The sequence below is a fragment of the Fukomys damarensis genome, unplaced genomic scaffold (assembly GCF_012274545.1).
Source record: "Fukomys damarensis isolate Sample0158 unplaced genomic scaffold, DMR_v1.0_HiC HiC_scaffold_2, whole genome shotgun sequence".
In the NCBI taxonomy this organism is placed as follows: domain Eukaryota; kingdom Metazoa; phylum Chordata; class Mammalia; order Rodentia; family Bathyergidae; genus Fukomys; species Fukomys damarensis.
Window position 1 is genome coordinate 26,839,660 of NW_022900914.1, and position 21,543 is coordinate 26,861,202.

The 21,543-nt window shown below is 34.2% G+C and overlaps 1 protein-coding gene across 2 annotated transcripts in view; it reads left to right on the forward strand.

Moving 5' to 3' along the window:
• The window catches only part of Foxn2 (forkhead box N2), a 60,458-nt gene extending 45,591 nt beyond the window's left edge, over positions 1 to 14,867 (forward strand). Inside the window, exons 3-6 of one of the 2 annotated variants that reach the window (XM_010615800.3) lie at positions 27 to 121; positions 3,336 to 3,400; positions 12,303 to 12,371; positions 13,942 to 14,867. In XM_010615800.3, the coding sequence (XP_010614102.1) occupies positions 27 to 121; positions 3,336 to 3,400; positions 12,303 to 12,371; positions 13,942 to 14,465 (753 nt within the window). In that variant the 3' untranslated portion in view covers positions 14,466 to 14,867. The remainder of the gene's footprint in view (positions 1 to 26; positions 122 to 3,335; positions 3,401 to 12,302; positions 12,372 to 13,941) is intronic. The other variant, XM_010615801.3, reaches the window with a different exon arrangement.
• Positions 14,868 to 21,543: the final 6,676 nt, after the last annotated feature.

Genomic DNA, 21,543 nt, shown 5'->3' on the forward strand with positions numbered 1-21,543 from the left:
ATTAATTCTTGTGCAATTTGTCTTAGGTTAATGGAAAAGGTTCCTTGTGGTGTGTTGATCCAGAATATAAACCCAATCTCATGCAGGCACTGAAGAAGCAACCTTTTTCCTCTCCACAAAGGTAAGAATTTGCCACATAACTGTCCGTGGTGATCATATTTTATTGTGTGAGATGAGAAACTTAAAGTTGTGAGTCATTATAAATTTAATTGTATTTATAAGTATTTATGGATGACATTAAGACATTTTTACTCAGGTTTAATTTGTGTTAAACACAGGAAAACAGGAAAACAATTGAATCAGGTGCTGAGATTTATACCTATAGTCCCAGCCACTCCAGAGGCTGAGGCAAAAGATGTCAAGTTTGAGGTCAGCCTGGGTAACTTAGTGAGGCATTGTCTCAAAATAAAATAAAAATGACTGGAGATGTACCTGGGTACTAGAGCACTCGCCTAACATGAGCCCCTTGTGTACACACACACACACACACACACACACACACACACACACACACACACACGGGAAATTTAGTCATTACAATATATTACAGAGAAAGTTATGATTTCAGTTGCAGAATTAAATTATTTTAATTATTCGTAGTACCTCTAAGACATGGGAATTTTGTTTAGCAGTAGAGTGTCCTTATATCACCCTGGGGTTGCCTACAACTCAAGAAGAACCTCCTGCCTCAGCTTCTTCAGTGCTGGGATTACAGAATGGATACCACTGTGGGTGTCCAGTTTATTTAAAAATTTAAATGAGATGATTAATAGTTTGAGATTTTTATATGCGTACTGCATTTATATTTTTTTCTAAATTTTTGTCTTTCATAGTATTTTTAATGTTTAAAAGTATGTTCGGGCCAGGGATTTAGCTCAATGGTACTGGCACACTGGTACCAAAAAAAAAGTATGGTCATGTCTAAAATTTTAAGTGGCAAGTAAAGTAATACTCTGAAGGTTTTTTGTAAATGTTACTGTAGTGTATTTCCTTAAAATATCTCTTCAGGTTGTATTTTTAATCCCAGTGGCTCCTATTGATTTTTCAGGCTTTCTCATTGTGAGTTAAATCTGAAAATTACTTGACCTCTTCAGGTCTGGTTTTGTTTTCTTTTCCTAAGCAGCCTAAATCTTTAAAAATTCTTATTATGCACATTCATTTGAGCTGAAAATGCCAGATTTTATTAAGATAACTTTAAGGTGGTTTGTATTGCCTTTTTTTTTAATATGGCCAGGCATGGTGACACATGCTTGTAATCCCAGCACTTGGGAGGCTGCAGCAGGAGCATCACTGTGAGTTCAGGGACACTCTGTACAAGAAAGACCCTATCTCAAAAAACAAAAAAGGAAAGAAAAATAATAAAAGGATCTTAATAAATAAAACATTTCAAGCATATTCATAGGAGAAAATACTAGTTAACTTTCAACTGCAACAGTTATCAGTATTTCATATAGTAGTTTGTTTGAATTCTCTCTTTTTGGCACAGTTCTAGGAATCACACCCATATCCTTCCCATTGAGCTATATCCCCCACCCCCCTTTTTTTTTTGAGACAGTCTTGCTTGTCTAAGTTGCTAAATTTCCTGGGCTGGGCTGTTACTTGGCCATCCTCCTGCCTCAGACTCTCTAAATGCTGGGATTACAGGCATGTACCACCCTGCCTGGCTCATTTGAGTTCTTGTTATTAGAGAGCTTTTAAAGGACAGTTTGTAGCTGAAATACAGAAACAAACAAATAAAACTAGGAAAGCTAAAGTTGACCCATAACTAGTTGAGAATTTAAGTTGTTCTGCTGTTCCAAATCTTAACCAAGCCTTGACCCTGCTTAGTTTGCAAGATCAGACGAGACCAGGTGCATTCAGGGTGGTATGGCCATAGACGGAATTTAAGTTGTTTACCATATTTGAAGATTAAATGGATCATTGAAAATGGAACTACTAAGTAATTTCTCTTTATGGAGTAAAACTAAGAAGTTACCCAAGTTTATATACTCATTTGGGAATTCATCTCTTATTTATTAGTGTTGGTGCTTATGAGATATTCTAAATAGTAATTTAGAAACTAGAAAGTTCTGTTTATGTTCACTTATTTGTTTTATTTAGCTTTTTGTTGTTGTTTTTGATTTTTGAGAGAGGACCTCGCTATATAGTTCAACCTGACCTTGAACATGCCTCAGCCTACTGAGTACAGTATTATAAGCATGAAGCACCACACCCAGCTTTTTGCTTTTCTTTTTAATTAAAAATTCAAGAAGGGAAAATTGGCATTTTTTTAATCATCATAAATTTTATGTGCAGGTGCTGTGTTGCATTTTAGTTATTTTAGCCTTTAGACATTAAACAAAGGTGATTTTTGTATAAAATACTTTGAATAATAGCAGAAAGGTTATCAATATTGGCTTTAAAGCCTTAGTAATGTGACATTTTCTCCTTTTTCTCTTTAGCAAAGTAAAAATTACATCTGACATACTTTTGAGTATCTAACCCTCTAATCAAGTCTGAGAAGAGAATGAAATATGGTATATGTAAAACTTGTCAATAGGAAATTAACTTTATTATCAAAATTTTTTGTACTATCACAATTTCCAAAGAACAAATAATTTTTCTCAAAATTTTGTATTTTCTGGAAACAATAAAACTGTTAATGTCTTTCCATAAATATAGAAAGTTTAATTTGATAACTGATATTTGTTAATAAAATACAACTTAACTGTTACTATTACCATACAATCTTCCTTCAACACTTGTTTTGGTATATACTTTTGAATTCTGTGATAATAGCTATGTTAATGTTATATAAAATTTAAATATCTAATATAAAACCAAATAAGAATTTAAGTATTATCAATTGTTCTAGGTATTTTAAATGCACTATTCTTTTTTGTTCTAGTCTTTTAGGCAAAGTCTTGCTATTTAGTTCAGGCTGGACTTGAACTCACTGTGTAGTCCAGGTTGACTTCAAACTCGCAGATCCTCCTTCCTTCCTCAGCTTCCCAAGTGCTGGGACTATTGGTGTTTGCCTCCACCCCTGGCTTAAATGCACTATTCTTACTTAACACAACAACCCTATATGAGAGATTTAATTATTCCTAAGATGAAGAAACTAAGAGATTAATTATTTTGTATAAGAATATCCAAATAATTATGATTTAATCTTGGTCCCTATGCACTCTTTGCTTTGTCAGACTCTTCCTAAATTGAGTATTGTTAGCAAAGAAAACAAGGTAAAAATAGTTTGTATTTTTAATGCTACAGATTAGTTGTATTTGTGACTTAGTCCTACAAAAAGTGAAATAAAGATGTTATAAGCACATTTGTCTTTTCTGTTCATTTTTCAGTGGTTCTTTATCACCTCACTACATAACCTCTGTTCTCAAGCAGAACCAGGTGCGAACCCTCAAAGGTATGTGTGAAGTTTAAAAGTCTTTTAAGTCATAAAAACGTTTATTCTTTTTTGGTAGGGGGTGGTACTAGGGGTCGAACTTGGGACCTTGTGCTTGCAAGGCAGGTAGCAGAACCACTGAGCTAAATCCCCAATCCAAAACATGGGTTTGAATTTAGGATTCTGTTTAATGTTTTTCGCATTATAAATTATACATTAATTGCAGAAGACTTGGGCAATAAAACAGTTGTAAAAAGAAAAGTAAAAGTCACCCTTATTCTATTGTTAGCATTTTGGTATAATTTTATGCTATATTGTGAGTTGAGACGCTTGTGTGTGTATACACACCCATGCCCACATGTACACCCACACCCACATTTACGTATTTTTTCTTAATAGCCCTAGGCCTTGGGCATGCTATGCAAATGCTCTACCACTAAAGTAGGTTTCCAGCCCTATTCTATTTTTATTTTGAGAAAGTCTCTTGCTAAGTTGTCCAAGCTTGGCTTGAATTTGCCATCCATCTACACTGGCCTCCTGAGTAGTTGGGGTTACAGGATTGCTCCACCATGTTCAGCTTTCACTTTCATTTTTTCCTTGAAAATAGGATTTAATTTCTCAGTGATACTATCAGTGGAGTTATCTTTGCCTGTGTTTGTGTGGCTCATGTTCTGAGGACGGCTTTATATTTATAAAATGGCTGGGGAAGAACATCAGAATAGCAATAATATTTGAAGACATGAAAAAAAAACTGTCCTGCAAAGCATAATACTTATTTTCTGATCCTTTGATGAAGAAATTTGCTATCTCTTAGGCTAGAATATAGTTCAGAATATTTCTTTTATAAGTTAACTGAAGAGCCTTAATTTAGGAAGTTTATAAATTTACTTTTAAAGAATTTTTTCAGGCTTTTAAAAATCCAGTCAAATTCTGAATTAGTGGATTTTTCATGCTTATAATTAATTTTATATATTCATAGTATGTTAAAATGAGTTTTTGCTACGTTGTTGGATTGAAGTCTAGAGACATTTCCGTGGCCTACAAAAATGAAAAGACTTGGACTAAAATTCTTTCTGTATATCAAAGACATTTTTGCTCTTTGGACCTCAAAAGCATTGTGTTGATATTTGTAAAAAGAGGGAAAGAGTGTGAAAGAGCATTTGGAGAACTCTGCAAAACAATTAAGTCAGTAGAAAATTGGATAATGTTCTGCCTTAACATAAGGCAAGTACAGTATCCATTTTCTTGTTACTTGCATGGTGAAATGTGTACCCCTTGCCTCTAGGTATTGCTGAAATTCCCATCTTTTTATTGCCTCAGTAACTTCTGATTCTTACACTCTGAAGTTCAATTCATATGCACATTATGAGAACATACTCTTCATAGAGTCTCAGGTTTAATTAAGTTAAAATCTCTTCTTCCTCTAATTTCATTCAAATCTGGCTTCTTCCTTTGGGGAGCAGACATTTCTACAAGTCTCCTGCTAGTTGCAGCTATAGTTTTTCATAACTAGAGCACAGGTGCTACTTCTTCATCTGATAGCTTGCACATATTATGCATTCTCTCTAGTGCCGACACCTTACTTCCCTCTAATACCAACATTCTTGAGAATAAAAGATAAACTGAAGAATGTTGCCTAGTCATAATTAACTAGATGGGGAAGGTGATTGGGATTCTAGATTAAAACACCTGCAGGTCTGTTCTGGAATAGAATGCGAAATTCTTGTGTTTTAAGGAGAAAAACATGAAATCTCAAAAAACAACCACATTTATATTCAAATCTGGCTATTTTAGGGCATATTCATAAATTTTGAGAAAATTCGTTTCTGTGTTTTTATTCTAGAGAAATGTTTGAAAACACCAAGTGGATTAAATGTTCACCACAAGTAATTATTGAGCTGCTATATCTCTCCAGTTATAGTAGATGCTTTGGGATGTACAGAGATGAGAGGCTGAGGCCCTGCTCTCAGAAAACAGTTTAATTGAAGAAGAGTGAAGAATTAAGCTTAATGAGGGTCATAAAAGGCCGCTTAGAGAAAGAAGTGTGATAGTTGAGCTGGACCTCAAAAGATGGGAGGGTACTTAACTGCTAGGAGGACAGCTTGCTGAGGAGCAGGCAGAGGGCAGAATGATAACAGGAGACAAAGGATGGCAGGGGTCTGTCTGGCTGGTTGAAGAGTGCAACTAAAGCCTAGGCAGTGTTAGTGAACAAACAGCCTGCTGTGGTACATATGCCATAGATCTTCCACCACTGGCCTAGGCACACAGAAGGCCAGCTAGATGTGGTCACTTAGCATGGGCTAGGGGGAGGAAGCAGAGCTTAAGGTGTGCTTATTTTTCACAATAAGGAGTTTTAACTTATTTCTCTGAAAATAACACAGCATTTAGTTACATCGCCTCATTCGGTCCTCACAACTGTCCTTTGGGGAAACTGTCACTACCCCCACACACTTTAAAAAAAACAAAAAACAAATAGAGAAACTGAACTTTGGAGAGATTAATTTAAGGTAACAAAACTAGTAAATGGCCTCAGTACTGTAATGAGGTGACATAATGAGTTTTGTGTTTTATAAAGATTACTTAAAGACTCACTTCATAGAATCAACTTTTAATCATTATAGTAGAGATTATATATTTAATCATTATATTAGAGATACAATTAGACAAGTAGGGTTAATAGCAAACATTATGTTTAGGAACTCCAGAAACCATGATCAGCCAAAACCAATGCAGCAATTTGTTTAAAGTCTCTTGGTCAACTTGCTAATTTTATGTGCCAGTATCTGTATTGCAGCACTGTATAATATGTAGCAGGAGACTTAGGACTTTCATACTGAGAGCAAAATAAAACTTCTTGGTCAAGATTTTGGCTTGGTGTGTGTTTGGAATAAATTCATGTTTAAAAATATTACTCAGATGTACTGAGATAGTGTTCAAGGCACCAGTCTATCAGTAAACAAAATAGACAAAAATGGAATTCAAATTCCAATTGGTAAATTTTAGTATTTATACTAAAACACCTAGTATTAGTAAATGTAAAATTAAGGCAGTTGGTGTGTGATGTTAGGGGCTAAGTGTACATCTAAACTGAATTTTAAGATTTCAGATTTGCAGAGTTTATATTTTAGTAAAATGAAAGTGAACCAATGAGCCAGACTGCTTATTGTTGTCCTACTCTGAAGCATTACAAGAGCATTTCTCCATCTGTATGTTTTGTAAATGTGTATGTTAGTTTTGATAGAGGGACAATAAATCCCTTTATGGTTATAATTGAGCTTAAAACTATTTAAATTCTGATTCTGCAGTTCCCATATCATTTCCTTAAATGTAGGGATTGTGAATCAGATAGCAGAAAGGTGTTTGTCTTATAACCTTTACTTTCACAGGGCTAAAACTGGTATCTTGATTTTTTTTCTCAATTATTGTTAATCATATCCTAGGATCTTGGCTAAGGAAATATAAGCCAGGAAAGAGAAATTAACATTTTTGATAGATCTTTATTGTTATGGAATTAGTAGCATTTTGTGTACTACCAATTTTTTGTCCCTGATGATCTAAGATGTTAGATAATATAGCTAATAGTGTTGCTATTTAAGGAGTAGACACCTTTAAAATAGCACAAGTACTTTCTCTGTGAAAAAATAACATTATGAAGTGTTTTCAGTGTGACAGTAAACAAATGAGTCCTAAATTTAAATTTAATACCCAAACTGATTGAGTTGTACTATAAATAAAATTTGTTTGTAAATTCTACCCAGAGAATTTTTGTTCCTTTTGATCTAAGAAGTTCAAGACTGTGTGTTAGACAAATCATTGATAATCAAGTGCTGTTGAATACTGCAATGTTTTGGGTCATTTCTTTGCTTATTTTTAATATTGAGGTTAAGTGGCAAAGCATGGCAAAGCACGTGTTTTAAAACAGTCTAAATAAAATCAAATATAGGTAAAATCTTTTTCAAAGAAATATTTGGTTTCACAAAGTTAATTTCTTTTCTTTTTGGACAGTCTCTCTATGTAGTTCAAGCTAACCTTAACCTCACTATGTAGCTCAGAATTTTGAACTTGCAGCCATCTCCCTGCTTCAGCCTCTTGAGTGTTGAGATTATGGACATGCCTGACCACTACTGACTACAAAGTTAATTTCATGCTGTAGAATTCAAGTTAAACTGGGTATAACTTCTCTACCAGGAATATTTTTCCTATCATTCTACTTCTATAGAAACAATACCTAGCCAGGCATGGTGCTGTATACTTCTAATCCTAGCACTCTGGGAGACTGAGGCAGAAGATCAGAAAGTTTGAGCCAGCCTGGGCAATTTAGGGAGACCCCATCTCCAAAAAAAACAAAAAAGTGCCAGATACGGTGTACGCCTGTAATCCTAGCACTCAGGAGACTGAGTCAGGAGGATTGCCGCAAGTTTGAGGCCAACCTAGGCTACATACTGAGTTCAAGACCAGCCTGAACTACATAGCAAGACCTTGTATCAAAAAAATGAAAGGAGGGACCAGGAGTTTAGCTCAGTGGTGCTGTGCCAGCCTGGCAAGTGCCAGGTCCTGAGTTTGATCTCCGGTACCAGAAAAATTAATTTTAAAAAAAGAAAAAGAAAAAAAAAAAGAGAGAGAGAGAGAACTGGGGCATTTGCTCAGTGTGAAGGCCCTAGGTTCAATCCTCAGTACTACAAAAATTAATTTTAAAAAAGTTAGAGTACCTACTTTTATCACTTGAAAAATTCAGAAACTTCAAAAGCAATGACATTCATGTAGTTTTACCAAGATATTTTCAGAATAAGCCTATTAACCAGTTCAATGTGTACTTCTATTTTTAATAAAATTTTATAGGTGCTTCACTTAAGTGAGAAATATTTGTAATTTGTGGTTCATTATAATACTGTTTCATGTTAGATTCTCTTCCTTAGCACTACCTCCCTCATTTACAAAATTGCAAAGTATGTTGATTCTTTTATATGAAAAGAAAAATTATTGCTGGTAATGATGGTGCACACCTGTAATCCCAGTGCTCCGGGAAGCTAAGGCAGGAGAATCCAAAGTTTGAGCCCACCTTTGGCAACTTAGCAGTTTTGCTAGACCATGTCCCCCAAAATAACAAAAGTTCCAGGGATGTAGCTCAGTGCAAAGGCCCTGGGTTCAATTCCCAGTAATGCTAAATAAATAGGTTCATTCCTGGAACACTATCTTCCTGCTAGGGCTTTTGCCTAATGTCATGGGCACCTGGCCGAGGCAGAGTGGACTCTGAGATCCAGCCCACACTCCCCTTTTCTAGCTGCATGGGCCTTGAATAGGGAAACCTTTGCCTGCAGGACAGTATAGGCTAGCAGGTGCACTTTCATAGACAGTTTAAAATTCTGAACACTTTTCAGACTGTCTCAGGTCTCATTCTAAAGAGAAATTGGGAGTCTTTGTTTTCCTGGCCTTTCAACTATGATGAGTGGGCATCATTGATTTCGGTCCTTCATACTTAATGTGCTTTCTGCCTGGAGTGCTTTTCCCTCACCTCACCTCCCTGAGGCTTTGGCCCAGCTCTTCCCTTCCCCTTGAGGACTTCCTGGCCTCTCTGTAAAATGTATTGAAATGTCCTCCCCAGTGTTCATCACTTTATATTATGTTTTAATCCTTTGGGTTCTAAGAGGTTAGGGATTTTACTATTTTGTTTTCTGCCGTAGCTATATTCACAGCCTAGAATGATGTTAGACTCACAGTAAGACATTGAGTTTATCGAATGAATGACAGAATAGAGCATTCCCAATATATTGTATTATTTCCCAAAACATTTCTTAGAGTTATGATAACACAGAAAATAAGACACAGTTCCTACCCTAAAGAAGCTGACAGTGTAATTAAGACAACAGTAATGTAGACACTCTTGTTTCACAGGGTCACAGCTTATTCAGGGGAAAAGAGTTGTATGGCATTGTGTGCTATCACATTGCAGACAATATGAAAGATGTATCGGAGCCTGATAATTAAAGTCAATAGCAATAACGTTTCCCATCTTAAAAGGGTTTATGGTCAAGTCCGGAGGCAAACAAGTCAGTATCCTCATGGCTTTCTTTTTAAATCTGTGACAATGTTATAATTAGGCATTACAAGTAAATTGGAAAACTGTAGTGTAAAAATTTACAACTTTAAGATATACATAGAAGTCTTAATATCTGGATATTTTTAAAATGTATTTATTTATACACATTTTCTAATTTTTTCCTAACTTTTGTCTCCCCTTCTGCCCCTCCCCCCTCTTTTTTTCTTTCAGATAAGGTCTCACTCTGTAATTCAGGCTGTTTTTGAACTCAGTATGTAACCCAGGCTGGCCTTGAACTCGTAAATTTTTTTCTTTACTTTTTTTCTTCAATTAATTATTCACACTAATTCATCACCAACAATGGAAGAAAACTGATATAAATAGGTATGAGAAGATAATGACTTTATCAGTTGTAGAATCTGATTTGACCAGCATTTTAAATCCCTTTCTTCTCATGAAATAGCCATATTTATGTCTAACCTTGTGAATACTATTTAAATCTCTAGGGCTTATAAGCTTGTGAATAATCATAATGGAAACATTACATATTAGTAATATTTTTGTTCCCACAATAATTATTCATTTAGTTGCCAGGCATAGTGGCACATACCTGTAATCCCAGCACTTGGGAGGCTGAAGCAGGAAGATCACAAGTTCAAGGCTAGCATGGACTGCATAGTGGGTCCTTGTCTCAGAAAAAAACAAAAACAAAAATAATTCATGTAGCATTTATACAGTGAGATGATCTGGACTGACCAGTTATGTGTACTTTTAAATTTTCATTTGTATTAGTACATATTTACAGTACATATACTAATATTATAATGATTATATTCATCATGGGGAGTTTCATGTACATAACACATCTTAATCGTTTTTTTGTATCCCCTTCCCTCTCATCTTTTCCCCTCCCTCCATCTGTTGGTCCCCTTCACATTTGAAAAATATGTACCTCCCTGTTTCCTGTTATCTATCTTTTATTTTACTCTTTAATTTATTTATGCTTTGGATTTTTCATATAAGAGAAAGTGCTCAGTATTTAAATTCATGTGTCTGATTTATTTCATTTAACATTACACCTCAGGGTGCATCCATTTTCCCATAAAAGACTCAACTAAATCCCTTATAGCAGAGTTTCACTTTTATATATAAATACCACATTTTCTTTCTCTATTCATCCATTGATGGACATTTAGGTCCCTGCCAAGATTTAGCTGTTATGAGTTGTTCTGCTGTATACAGGGTATGCATGGGTACCACTGAAATATGATGTCTTTAACTCTTCTGGAAAGATACCTACAGTGGGGAGTAGCTAAGTCAAATGGGATTTTCAGTTTTAGTTTTTTGGGAGAATCTCCATAATGATTTCCATAGTTTACTCCCAACAACAATGTAGCAGGGTTTCTTTTACCACACAGTCTCACCAGCATATTTACTATTTGATTTCTGGTTGATGGCCATTCTTTCAGAGTAAGATGGAATCTCATTTTGTGTATCTTTTTCTTTTTAAGATTAGAAACATTCTCTTTATTCATAGATATAATCTTGTTTACAGGAAATTCCAATAAATTCACAGCTGAATTGTATTTTCCAATTTATCCTTGCTTGTGGAGGCTTTCCCTTCTTTACTCAATAAAATGAACAGTTTCTGTTTTTCAAGGCACTTTTCTTGGTGATCAAAACAATTATTTAGATGAAAACATTCAAAGATTTCTGAATCCAGTCCCTCCCCAGCAAACATGCATCCAACATAAAAATGAAAGGACATCATCAATATATATTTTGGCAGCTGCTGAATGAGACTACAGCTGAATCTCCTATAGACTGCCATGTTAAACTGTGTTGCTAAGAGATAAGTAAATGCTGTCTTCCTCAACCACAGGGCAAGTTGCATTTCTTTAATGGCCAAAGATGTTAAACATTTTTTCATGTATTTATTGGCCATTTGCACTTATTCAGAGAAGTAGCTCTTCATTTCAGCTGCCCATTTTTGAGTGAGTCTTTTATTTGGAGGGGTCTAATTTTTTTTTTTTTTTAGTTCTTTATGTATTCTAGATATTAGTCCTCTGTCTGAAATATACCTGGCAAAAATGTTTTCCCATTCTGTAGGTTGCCTTTTCACTCTTTGCTATGCAGAAGTTTTTTAATTTGCTGTGAATCCCATTTGTTGATTCTTGATGTTATTTCTTGTGCATTTTGGGGTTCAGAAAGTCTTTGTGCCTATATCTTTAACAGTTTTACCTATTTATCTTCCAGCATACTGTTTTAATATTTAAATCTTTGATCTTTTGATCTAGTTTAGTACGTGGTGAGAGTTAGGGGTATAGACTGAACTTCTGCATGTAATATGGTTAGTTTTCCCACTATCATTTCTTACTTTGTCTTTACTCCCACGTTTTTGGCCCCTTTGTCAAAGATCAGATGGCTGATTGTGCCTGGGGTTAGTTACATGTATTTTTGTCTTCTGCAACTAGCATGAGCTTGTCATATTTAACTGCAGATATACATAGGATATTATTCAAGGAAAAATGCTCAAAAATAGTAATGCTGTACAGTTTTAGCTAATTTAGTTTTAAGAGTGAGCCTTTTGAAGCACAGTTCAAATGTTTATTTTTCATTGTGAATAAAGAGAACTTGTATTTTCTCTAGTACCTCTCTATTCTTTTACATAATACTGTTCACAAAACTGTTCCATAATTTAAGTGAACAAAAGAGATTGCACAGTAATATGTATGATGTCATATGATGTTTAACTTATGTCTGTGCCTTTTAAGCAGGAAAATGTGCAGCAAAAAATCTTGGTGCTGATTATCTTTGAGTGCATGCAAATACTTCCATTAGCCTCTCTTAAAGGACATTAATGTTGCCACTGTTTTCCCTTTTCAGAATCTGATATTGATGCTGCCACTGCAATGATACTTTTAAATACTTCTATAGAACAAGGGATTTTAGAATGTAAGCAATCATGCTTTTCTTTTCAAAATAAATATGAGTACCTTTTAAATTTAATTTAGAATACAAAATATTTTAAGTGTCATGGCAAATTACTTTCCAGTTAAATTATTTTAATCTGAATAACTTAGTTTCTGTTTATATTTCCATTTATTTATATGAACAGTTAAAAGATTGAAGTTAATGCTGAGAAATATTTTAATATTGACCAAGAAATGGAGAACATAGAATATTTAGAAAATGAGCTTAAAAGAGCTAAAAATAAAAATGAAAGGTATTGATAAGAAAATACAATTATAACTTTGAACAGGAAAAGCTTCTTTAAGACACAAAACACAAAATCTGTACAGGAAAGAGATGGGTAAATTTACAGTTACTTAGGAAAAGTAACCAAAGGAGCCTGTGGGGATAGCTCAGTGGTAGGGCACTTGCATGGCATGTGCTTGTGTGCCATCCCCTCGTTGCTCTCTAGCACCACTAAAATAAAGGAAGAAAAGTAATGTAAACAAAATACTGCAGAATTTTTTAAACCATTTATTACATACAAAAGATTAACAGTGAGTCTCTAAAAGATCCTACAAGTAAGAAATTAAAAAGAGGCCAGGCGTTTAGCCCAGTGGTGCTACATTTGCCTTGCAAGAGCAAGGTCCTGGGTTTGATCTCTGGTATAAAAAAAAACCAAAGAAATTAAAAAGAAAACAGTTCAGCAGAAAAGTCAGCAAGAATATAAATAAGTGGATCTCAGAAGATGAAATAAATATGGATAGTATACATGCAAAAAGATGAAGTACTGTAGAAATTGAAGACATGGAATATAAAACAGAATTGAGGTGCTTTTGTGTGTGTGTGTGTGTGTGTCTCCGAGATTATAAAGAAAACAATGGCTAAACTGTGCATGGTGGCAAATGCCTGTTATCCTAGCTCTCCTGGAGACCAAGGCAGGAGAACTGCAAGTTCCATCCCAACTTGGGTAGTCTGACAAACTTGGCAAGGCCCTGTCTCAAAATTTAAAAAATAATAACAAATAATGGAATAAAAAGGGCTGAGTATGTACCTCTGTACAGAGGCCCTGGGTTCAGTCTCCAGTAGCTTAAAAAAGAAAAGGTTGAGAGTATGGGAATAGGTTTTGTCATATACCATTGCGTATTTAAGAATACCAATAATAATTTAAAATGTGTGTATCTTTTTACTTAGCAGTTGTATTTCTTGGTATTCCTCCTAGAAAAGTATTTGCATTTGTATGAGTAAAGACATCCAGAGAATTTTCACTTCAGCATTATGTATAGTAGTAAAAAATTGAGAACAATGCAAATACCAACAAATAGCTAATCCAAGTGCTATATTCATGTTGATGTTTTCTGTCGAGTAGTTTAAAATAATTATATGTTCTATGGAAAGGGCAAAGCATATTATTAAATGGTTTTAAAATATTTCAAAGTAATGAAATGAAAAATCCTATAAAACATTAATAATCTAAAGTACCTCATGCTCAGGAGTGGTAGCAGTAGTTTTCAGTGCTCTGTTTTGCAATTAAATACATTTGACCTAATGATGTAAGTTCTGTTTTCCACAGGTGAGAAGCCTCTTCCTCTTAAAACATCATTGCAAAAAAAGAGGAATTATGGCCATGCATTTAGTCATCCCAGTGCTGTACGATTACAAGAGAGCGATTCCTTAGCCACCAGCATTGATCCAAAAGAAGATCACAACTACAGTGCCAGTAGTATGGCAGCACAGCGGTGTGCCTCCAGGTCAAGCGTGTCTTCCCTGTCTTCTGTAGATGAGGTGTATGAATTCATCCCAAAGAATAGCCATGTAGGAAGTGACGGCAGTGAAGGATTTCATAGTGAAGAAGACACAGATGGTGATTATGAAGATGACCCTCTTGGAGACAGTGGCTATGTGGCACAGGCTTGTGTAGACACCTCTCAAAAAGGGCTCCCAGGCAAAAAGATGAGAAAACAGTCATGTCAGGAAATTGATGAGGAGCTCAAAGAGGCAGCTGGATCTCTGCTCCACCTTGCTGGAATTCGTACATGCCTAGGTTCCCTAATAAGTACTGCAAAAACACAAAATCAAAAGCAGCGGAAAAAATAGAAATACTGGTTAGTGTGAAATTATTTTAAAATGTGGCAATACTCTTCTACTAAAAGGGATATCAAAGCCATAATGGACTTCTTTCGTTTTAAGGTGGGGGAAGGGTGCCAATTACTTGTTTCCTTCAAAATACTTTTTGGTTACTTTTTTTTTTACATTTTTTATTAAATAATTGCTGTTAGGATCATGCCCAATCATAAATGTTATATAAAAACCTAAAAGCATAACTTTGATGATGTGTCTCTAAGATTTGAAAATTTTTATATAAGGAAATCCCTAGTTTCTCTCTTAAACTTAAAAGAAAAAAATATTTTTCTGTTAATACATCAAAGTGTAAAGTTTGGTAACACTATACCTTTTTTGTTTTCCTTTACATTCTGTATTTTTTTTTTTTTTTTTTTTTTTTTTTTGTACCAGGGATCGAACTCACAACCTGGCACTTGCAAAGCAGGTGTGGTGCCACTGAGCTAAATCCCTGGCCCTCCATTCTGAAACTAGCTGTAGTTGCTGATCCAACTAAAATTTTTCCTCATATCTTTCCCATATACTCCTCTCCTGACACACAATCTATTAGGATAAGCTTTAGATTTTTTTTCTCTTATTTTTTATTTAAGTTAGTTTTTGTTGTAGCATGAGCAAAGTCAAATATAAATTGGAAAAGATCTTAGATGTCTAGGAAGTTCCTTTTGGTTAACATAAGTACAGAATACAACAAAGAGTTCTAAGATTTAAACTCTTTGGGGTTGTGATTTCATCTAAATACTTTTTTTTTTTTTTTTTTGATACTGGGGATCAGACTCAGGTCCTTGAGCTTGTGAGGCAGAGAGCAGGACCACTGCCCTAAATCCCTGGCCCTCATCTAAACACTCTTAATTCCTATTATGATACAGTAGTATCTTTGAAATGTTTTTATTGAACAGATACTGTATAGCATTCATTGGAGCCCTTTTATTCTTTCCCAGAGTGCTTTGCAACCATTGTTTAAGTTTTAGCCACTATCTGTTTTTGTTGAATAGAAATTATCCAGTGAGAGGATATAGCCATAGAGTGTGTTATGGAGTAACATCCATTTTGACATACTTTTGCAATAAGAGAACCTTTTACTTGGTTTCTAAATACACTGCATTCTGAGAGTCTTATAGTAGGAATGGAGGGTAATGTTTTGAGTAATTCCTGTTTGTGTTATCATAAGATAAGGTAGGTCATTTAAGAAAAAAACTTCTTTCCAAATTTCATATGAGTTACAATTGCTGAATTAACTTTTAAAAGACATAATGAAACTGTAGAGATAAATACCTTCAGGGATTTAGAACTCTCAAATTAGATCTTATACAGTACTCTTTGAGGAGGCAGTACAATACTCACATGTGCCATAATCAATGCTATAAGATTTTATATTATTATTCCAAAAGTGCATTGACTAAGGTATTTTAAATATTTAATCAAAATCTGCTTATATAAGGCAGTTTTTCATGTCATTTACATAGTTTGACTATATTATTCAGAAAGAACAAGAGATACTAATACTATAATTCACTATATATATATATATATATACATATATATATATATAAATGTATGTATTTTTTACAATGTGGCAGCAGCTTTCCAGAAGTTCAGTCTTGTCTGATGCTATATCCTATGTAATAGACAATGAACTTGTTTTCATTTTTCTCATAATTTATATACATATACACACACATACAGTGTCAGGTTCATAATGTTAATTTCCTGCTTTCAGCCGTTTTTATGACAAACTTTTTTTGGATTTTTAAAGCAATGGCTTGTTTTAACTTTGAGCAAAACTGTCAAATGAGAATAATACAAAAGCATCTTTTTCCATTAATAAGACTTTAAGCTAGGGATAACAGCATTAAAGTTCTCTGTTGTGTTTATATTAATTTTAATTGAATCTGGATGGCCACATTAATAGAATTGGTGCTGTTGAAATCTAATACTTCTTTCATTTGGTGATAATATAGGATGAGACATTAAAAATAACAACTAACTCCATGTCTTTTACTATAGACATGAGTAAAAGGTGAAAAAAATTCATTTACCACACTGAATAGTACAAAGATTACAAATATCAATTTAATAACAAAATAATTTTAAGTTCTTTACTGTGGTCTCTGGGTAGAGCAGTGTAACACTCTTCAGTGGTTTGGTTCCACTCTGCCTTGTTCTAGCATTCTGCACCACAGCGGTCCTCCTGAGTCCTGTCTATCAGACACCTTCCACAGAAAGGAAGATGACGTACAATAAGGAGGGGGAGAGTTATTCTCAGCTCAAGTAGGGATCTTAAAAAGTTTTTTGTCTCAGTATACATAACAACTTTAAGTTCTTTGATTTTTCTCTCCTTCTTCATGTACTCTTCCCACAAATTTAAATGTTTAGGCTGCATTCATCACTTGTGAGGAAAATAAAGTCTTGTGCACTAAAAGGTAAACTGGGAGAAGTTGCACAATATTTTACCCTTGAGTTTTATACAGAACTCAGTGCATCACTTTTCATTTACTAATATATGATGGCAGTTATTTTCAAGAGGAAGAACCAAACTTTTAATTACTGTCCCCTTAGGACTTGCATTGAAATGATCTGAGTCTTCATTTGGGTTGAGATACAAATGTGGCTTATAGCCATCCACTTAAACGAAGCCATTCTAAGCCTTACGGACTGGAAGTCGTATGCCTAGTCAATAACAAATTTTGCTGTAATGACAACTTAGAGAGGTTATGTATTTTTCAACTTACTTTAAAATTGCGACTTAAGCTAATATTTAACTTGCTTTACATCAATATAATACAAATATTTGCAACAAATTCCAGTTTATAATAGATTTCCTATAAAAGTTTTATCTCAGCACAATTAATCTTAATGGTTCACATCCTAAATATGAATCAGTATTTCTTGAATATGTATTTTTGAATTTTATTTGTGCAATATATTACTAAATTAGTTAATATTTTTCAAATTCAGAGAAAGAAAACATTATCTGTATTTCATGGAAAAGCTATTGGTGGATCACCTCTCTTTTCCACCTTTGAGCTTTTCCTGTCCTCATAGTCAACGTGACTTCTCTTAATTTAGAGTCCCTGTATATTGTAAAGCTTAGTATATAATATTTTTTTTGCTACTTCCTGAGGCATTATGTAAAAGGTTCATGCTAGATAGTTAAATACACATTAGCATAAATTCAAAGATAAATTGTTAAGGAGGGAATGTATGTGTTTTGGTAGACCAGGAGGCCCTTCCCAGCAGTTTAAGCACCAGATTAGCAACAGAAATAAGTATTTCATAAAGTTATAAAAACTGTCTTTTCTGCTATAGTAACAACACCCATTTGTGGGGACTATAGTATTTAAGAAACTTTAAGACTTTCTGGTTTACATATACTTTATAGATTTTGTTAGTTTGAAATGTGTAAGCTTTGATTTAAATAAGGTTTACTTCAATGTTAATGATGTAGTCAAGATATTTATTGAAAGGCAAAATAATAGACTATTCTAATGTTATACCTGCCATATTTTTCTTTACATCTACTGCCAGTGCCATTGTCAAAACTTGTTTTTAAAATTGTTGTACATTTTTATTAAACTGCTTAATTTTCAAGTATTACGTTGCCATCATATAATGTATTAAAATGTATAATTGCCAATTCATTGTAACTATTATTTATTTTTTAAATGAAAGTATAAGAATGCTTTCCAATTCAAGACATTTATTGAACTGTTCTTCTTTTCTGGTGTAGTATAAAAGTTGTCCTGGGTTTGAGTTCTAACTGCCAGTAGGTAAACAGTCACAAGTGAACCACTTCTCGTTGCCAGTCTTTGCTCCTATTAAAAACAACTTACAAATGTTTAGTTTTTGTATCTAATCTCTGATTATTAAAATGTTTATAAAGTTTATTTTTACCAAAGAGATGCGATCCATTATGATAAAGTATTGCAGAATAAACTTTGTTTTATAACATTTTTGTGGTTTCTCTGTTCCTTGGGGAGAGGTAGAATGAGGTAGTTTTGTTGTTAGGTAGCTCCTGCACACATACTTTCCATTGTTCTGTTGCACAGTTGAGTCATACACATTAAAGTTTTAATTTCAGAATTTAAAAATCTGGTTTTACTGTTTTTATGATTTTTAGATATCTTAGTCATTGAAAGCTAAAATACTGTTAAGTGAGTCTCTTCCAAAGTTGAACTTTTTTCCTATTCATTACATATATATGAGACATTTTGAAATAAAGAAAAGTGGAGTAGAATATGAAATTATTTCTAAGGACAGTAATGTTACTTCAAAAATAATACCATCTGAAAATTGGAACATCCAATATAAGATGGCATAATCATATTTATAAAATCAACATTTTTGATCTTCAATTTCCAACCCCGTTGAACTTTTGTAGTACTAATTTACTATTTTCTAGATAGTGTTATTTGAAATGAGTCAAATAAGACAGCAAAATTGATTTTAAACTACCACCCCTTTTTCTGCCATCTCTTAAATGCAAAGTCATTTAAAAATCATAACCATGTGGGGATCATGTGTTTCTGAAAGAATCTTATTCTCATTGCAGTCATCATTATCTACCTCTTACTATTCTGAAAGGGAGAGAAACAAATACTTTTTTAGAAAAATAGCTGGAAACAAAGCTTGGTGATAAAGCACTTGCCTAGCATAATATAAATAAATTTTTGAAAAATCAGTGGGAGAGAAGAAAAGTCTTCCATGCAGAATTCCAAATAAATTATGCATCTGCTTTACCCTAAAGGAGTGGTGGCACAGCAGGATTTTCTTGAGTCTAGGCTGTGCTTGATAACTTCAAGTCTTCCAAAGATCAGTATCCACAGGAAACACCTTTACAGTGGAAAATTTTAACCACTCCTTCAGCCAAGCAACTTAAGTCAATGCCAGAAGTTGTCAATCACGCTGATAATGTGTACTATTGATAGGATATGAAAAATTCGCCTGTGTAATCTTCCTCCCTGAGCACATGATCTTATTGGGGTTGAGCTGCATGGTAGGCAGACAAATTCAGTAGTTGAGAATCCTACAGTATTGGTGACCAGTAATCCTCAAAAATTTGAAGGCACAAAAACAGCCTGCGAAGCTGGAATGTAGTGGTATATGCCTATAATCCCAGCAGTTGGGAGGCTAAGGCAGGAGGATCTTGAATTCATGGCCAGCCTGGAAATAGCAAGTCCCTGTCTCAAAACAAGACCAAGAAACTTTCTCTTCCATGAAGGGGAGCCTAAAGAGACATCCTAACTACATGTGATACAACTTGGATAGGATCTTGGAACCAAAATGTTTTTTACTGTATTTTAAAAACTATCTGAATATATTGTATACTTTTATTAATAACAACTATCACTACATTAATTGTAAGAAATGAACCATACTAGTATACTTGTTAAGAGGTTAAGAACTAGGGGAGGAATTTATAAGTATACAATTTGCTTATTTTTCTGTAACTATAATCAAAAGTTTGCTGTAACTAAATTTAGTCATACCACATCAGTAGTTTTCAAATTAATTATATATATGTTAGCAACAAACTGAAAACCCTAAAAATTAGAAAATATCATTTACGGTAGTTTACAGAAAATGAAGTAAAAGGGACAAATTTAACAAGATGTATGCAAGACAGACATTACTGAGAGAAGATCTAAATAAATGAATAGGTATATGTTAAGGTAGCAATTCTCTCCAAACCAGGCAATCAATTCAGTCCCAGTCAAGAGGGAAAAAAAAAAAAAATTAAAACAATACTATTAACAATAACATCAAAATTTTTACTTTGTTTTTTTTTTACCATTAAATTTATTGGTGCATTTTAGAGAGCCATTATGATCACATTCATCATTGGGAATTAGTACATGCACGTAATATGTCTTGGTTCCTGTTTTTTTCCCTTCTACCTCTCCACCCCTCCAACCCCTTCCTATTTCCAGAAGCTTTGTTTCCATTTATTCCTTCTTTTCCCATATTTTTTTTCTTTCCCTTCTTCCCCCCACCCCATTTCCCTTTCCCCTTTGGACCATTTCTTTCTATTTCACGTTATCTATTATACATTTTGTCCTCATTTACACTTTCAGTTTCTCACAACAGAGAAACAGTTCAGTACTTGAGTCCTATTTATTTCACTTAAGAGTGTGGCCTCAGTGTGCACCCATTTAGCTATAAATGTACCTATTGTATCATTCTTTATGACTGAGTAGTACTCCATTTATTTTTTAAAAAAATTTACCCAGTCACTAGTTGATGGGCATTTGGGCTGTTTCCAAGATTTAGCTATAACAAACTACCTCTGTAAACATGGGTGCACATGTATCACTGTGGTATGTTTAATTTTTTGAGGAAGATACCCACCAGGGGAATAACTGGGTCAAATGGGACCTCATCCTAGTTTTTTTAGGAATCTCCACAATGATTTTCACAGTGGCTGCACCAGTCTGCATTCCCACCAATAGTGGAGAAGGGTTCCTTTTCCCCCACAGCCCCAACAACATCTGTTATTGGTTAATTTCTTGATAGCAGCCATTCTTTCTGGAGTGAGGTGGAATCTCAGCATTGTTTTAATTTGCATCTCTTGAATGACAAATGATGTTGAACATTTTTCATATATTTGATATTTTTCTTCTTTACCTGAGAATTATCTGTTCATTTTAGATGCCTGTTTAAGGATTGGGTCTTAAATTTAGGGGTGGTCTGGGATTTTTTAAAGTTCTTTATATATTATAGATAGCAGACCTTTGGGGAAAAGCTGATAAGAAATTTTTCCCACATTGTGGGTTGTCTCTTCACTTTGTTGGTGTTTTTTTTTGTTGCTGTGCAGAAGCTTTTTAATAAGATGGGATCCCAGTTGTTGATTCTTTGTTCTAGTTCCCATGCTACTGAGGTTTTGTTCATAAAGTCTTTTCCTACACCAATATCATCAAGAGTTCTACCTAACCTATTCTTCCAGCAAGTTAAGTGTTTCTGTTTTAATATTCAGATCTTTGATCCATTTCAAGTTTTGTTCAGTGCATGGTGAGAGACAGAGGTCTAGTTTTAATCTTTGGCAAGTTGAAACCCAGTT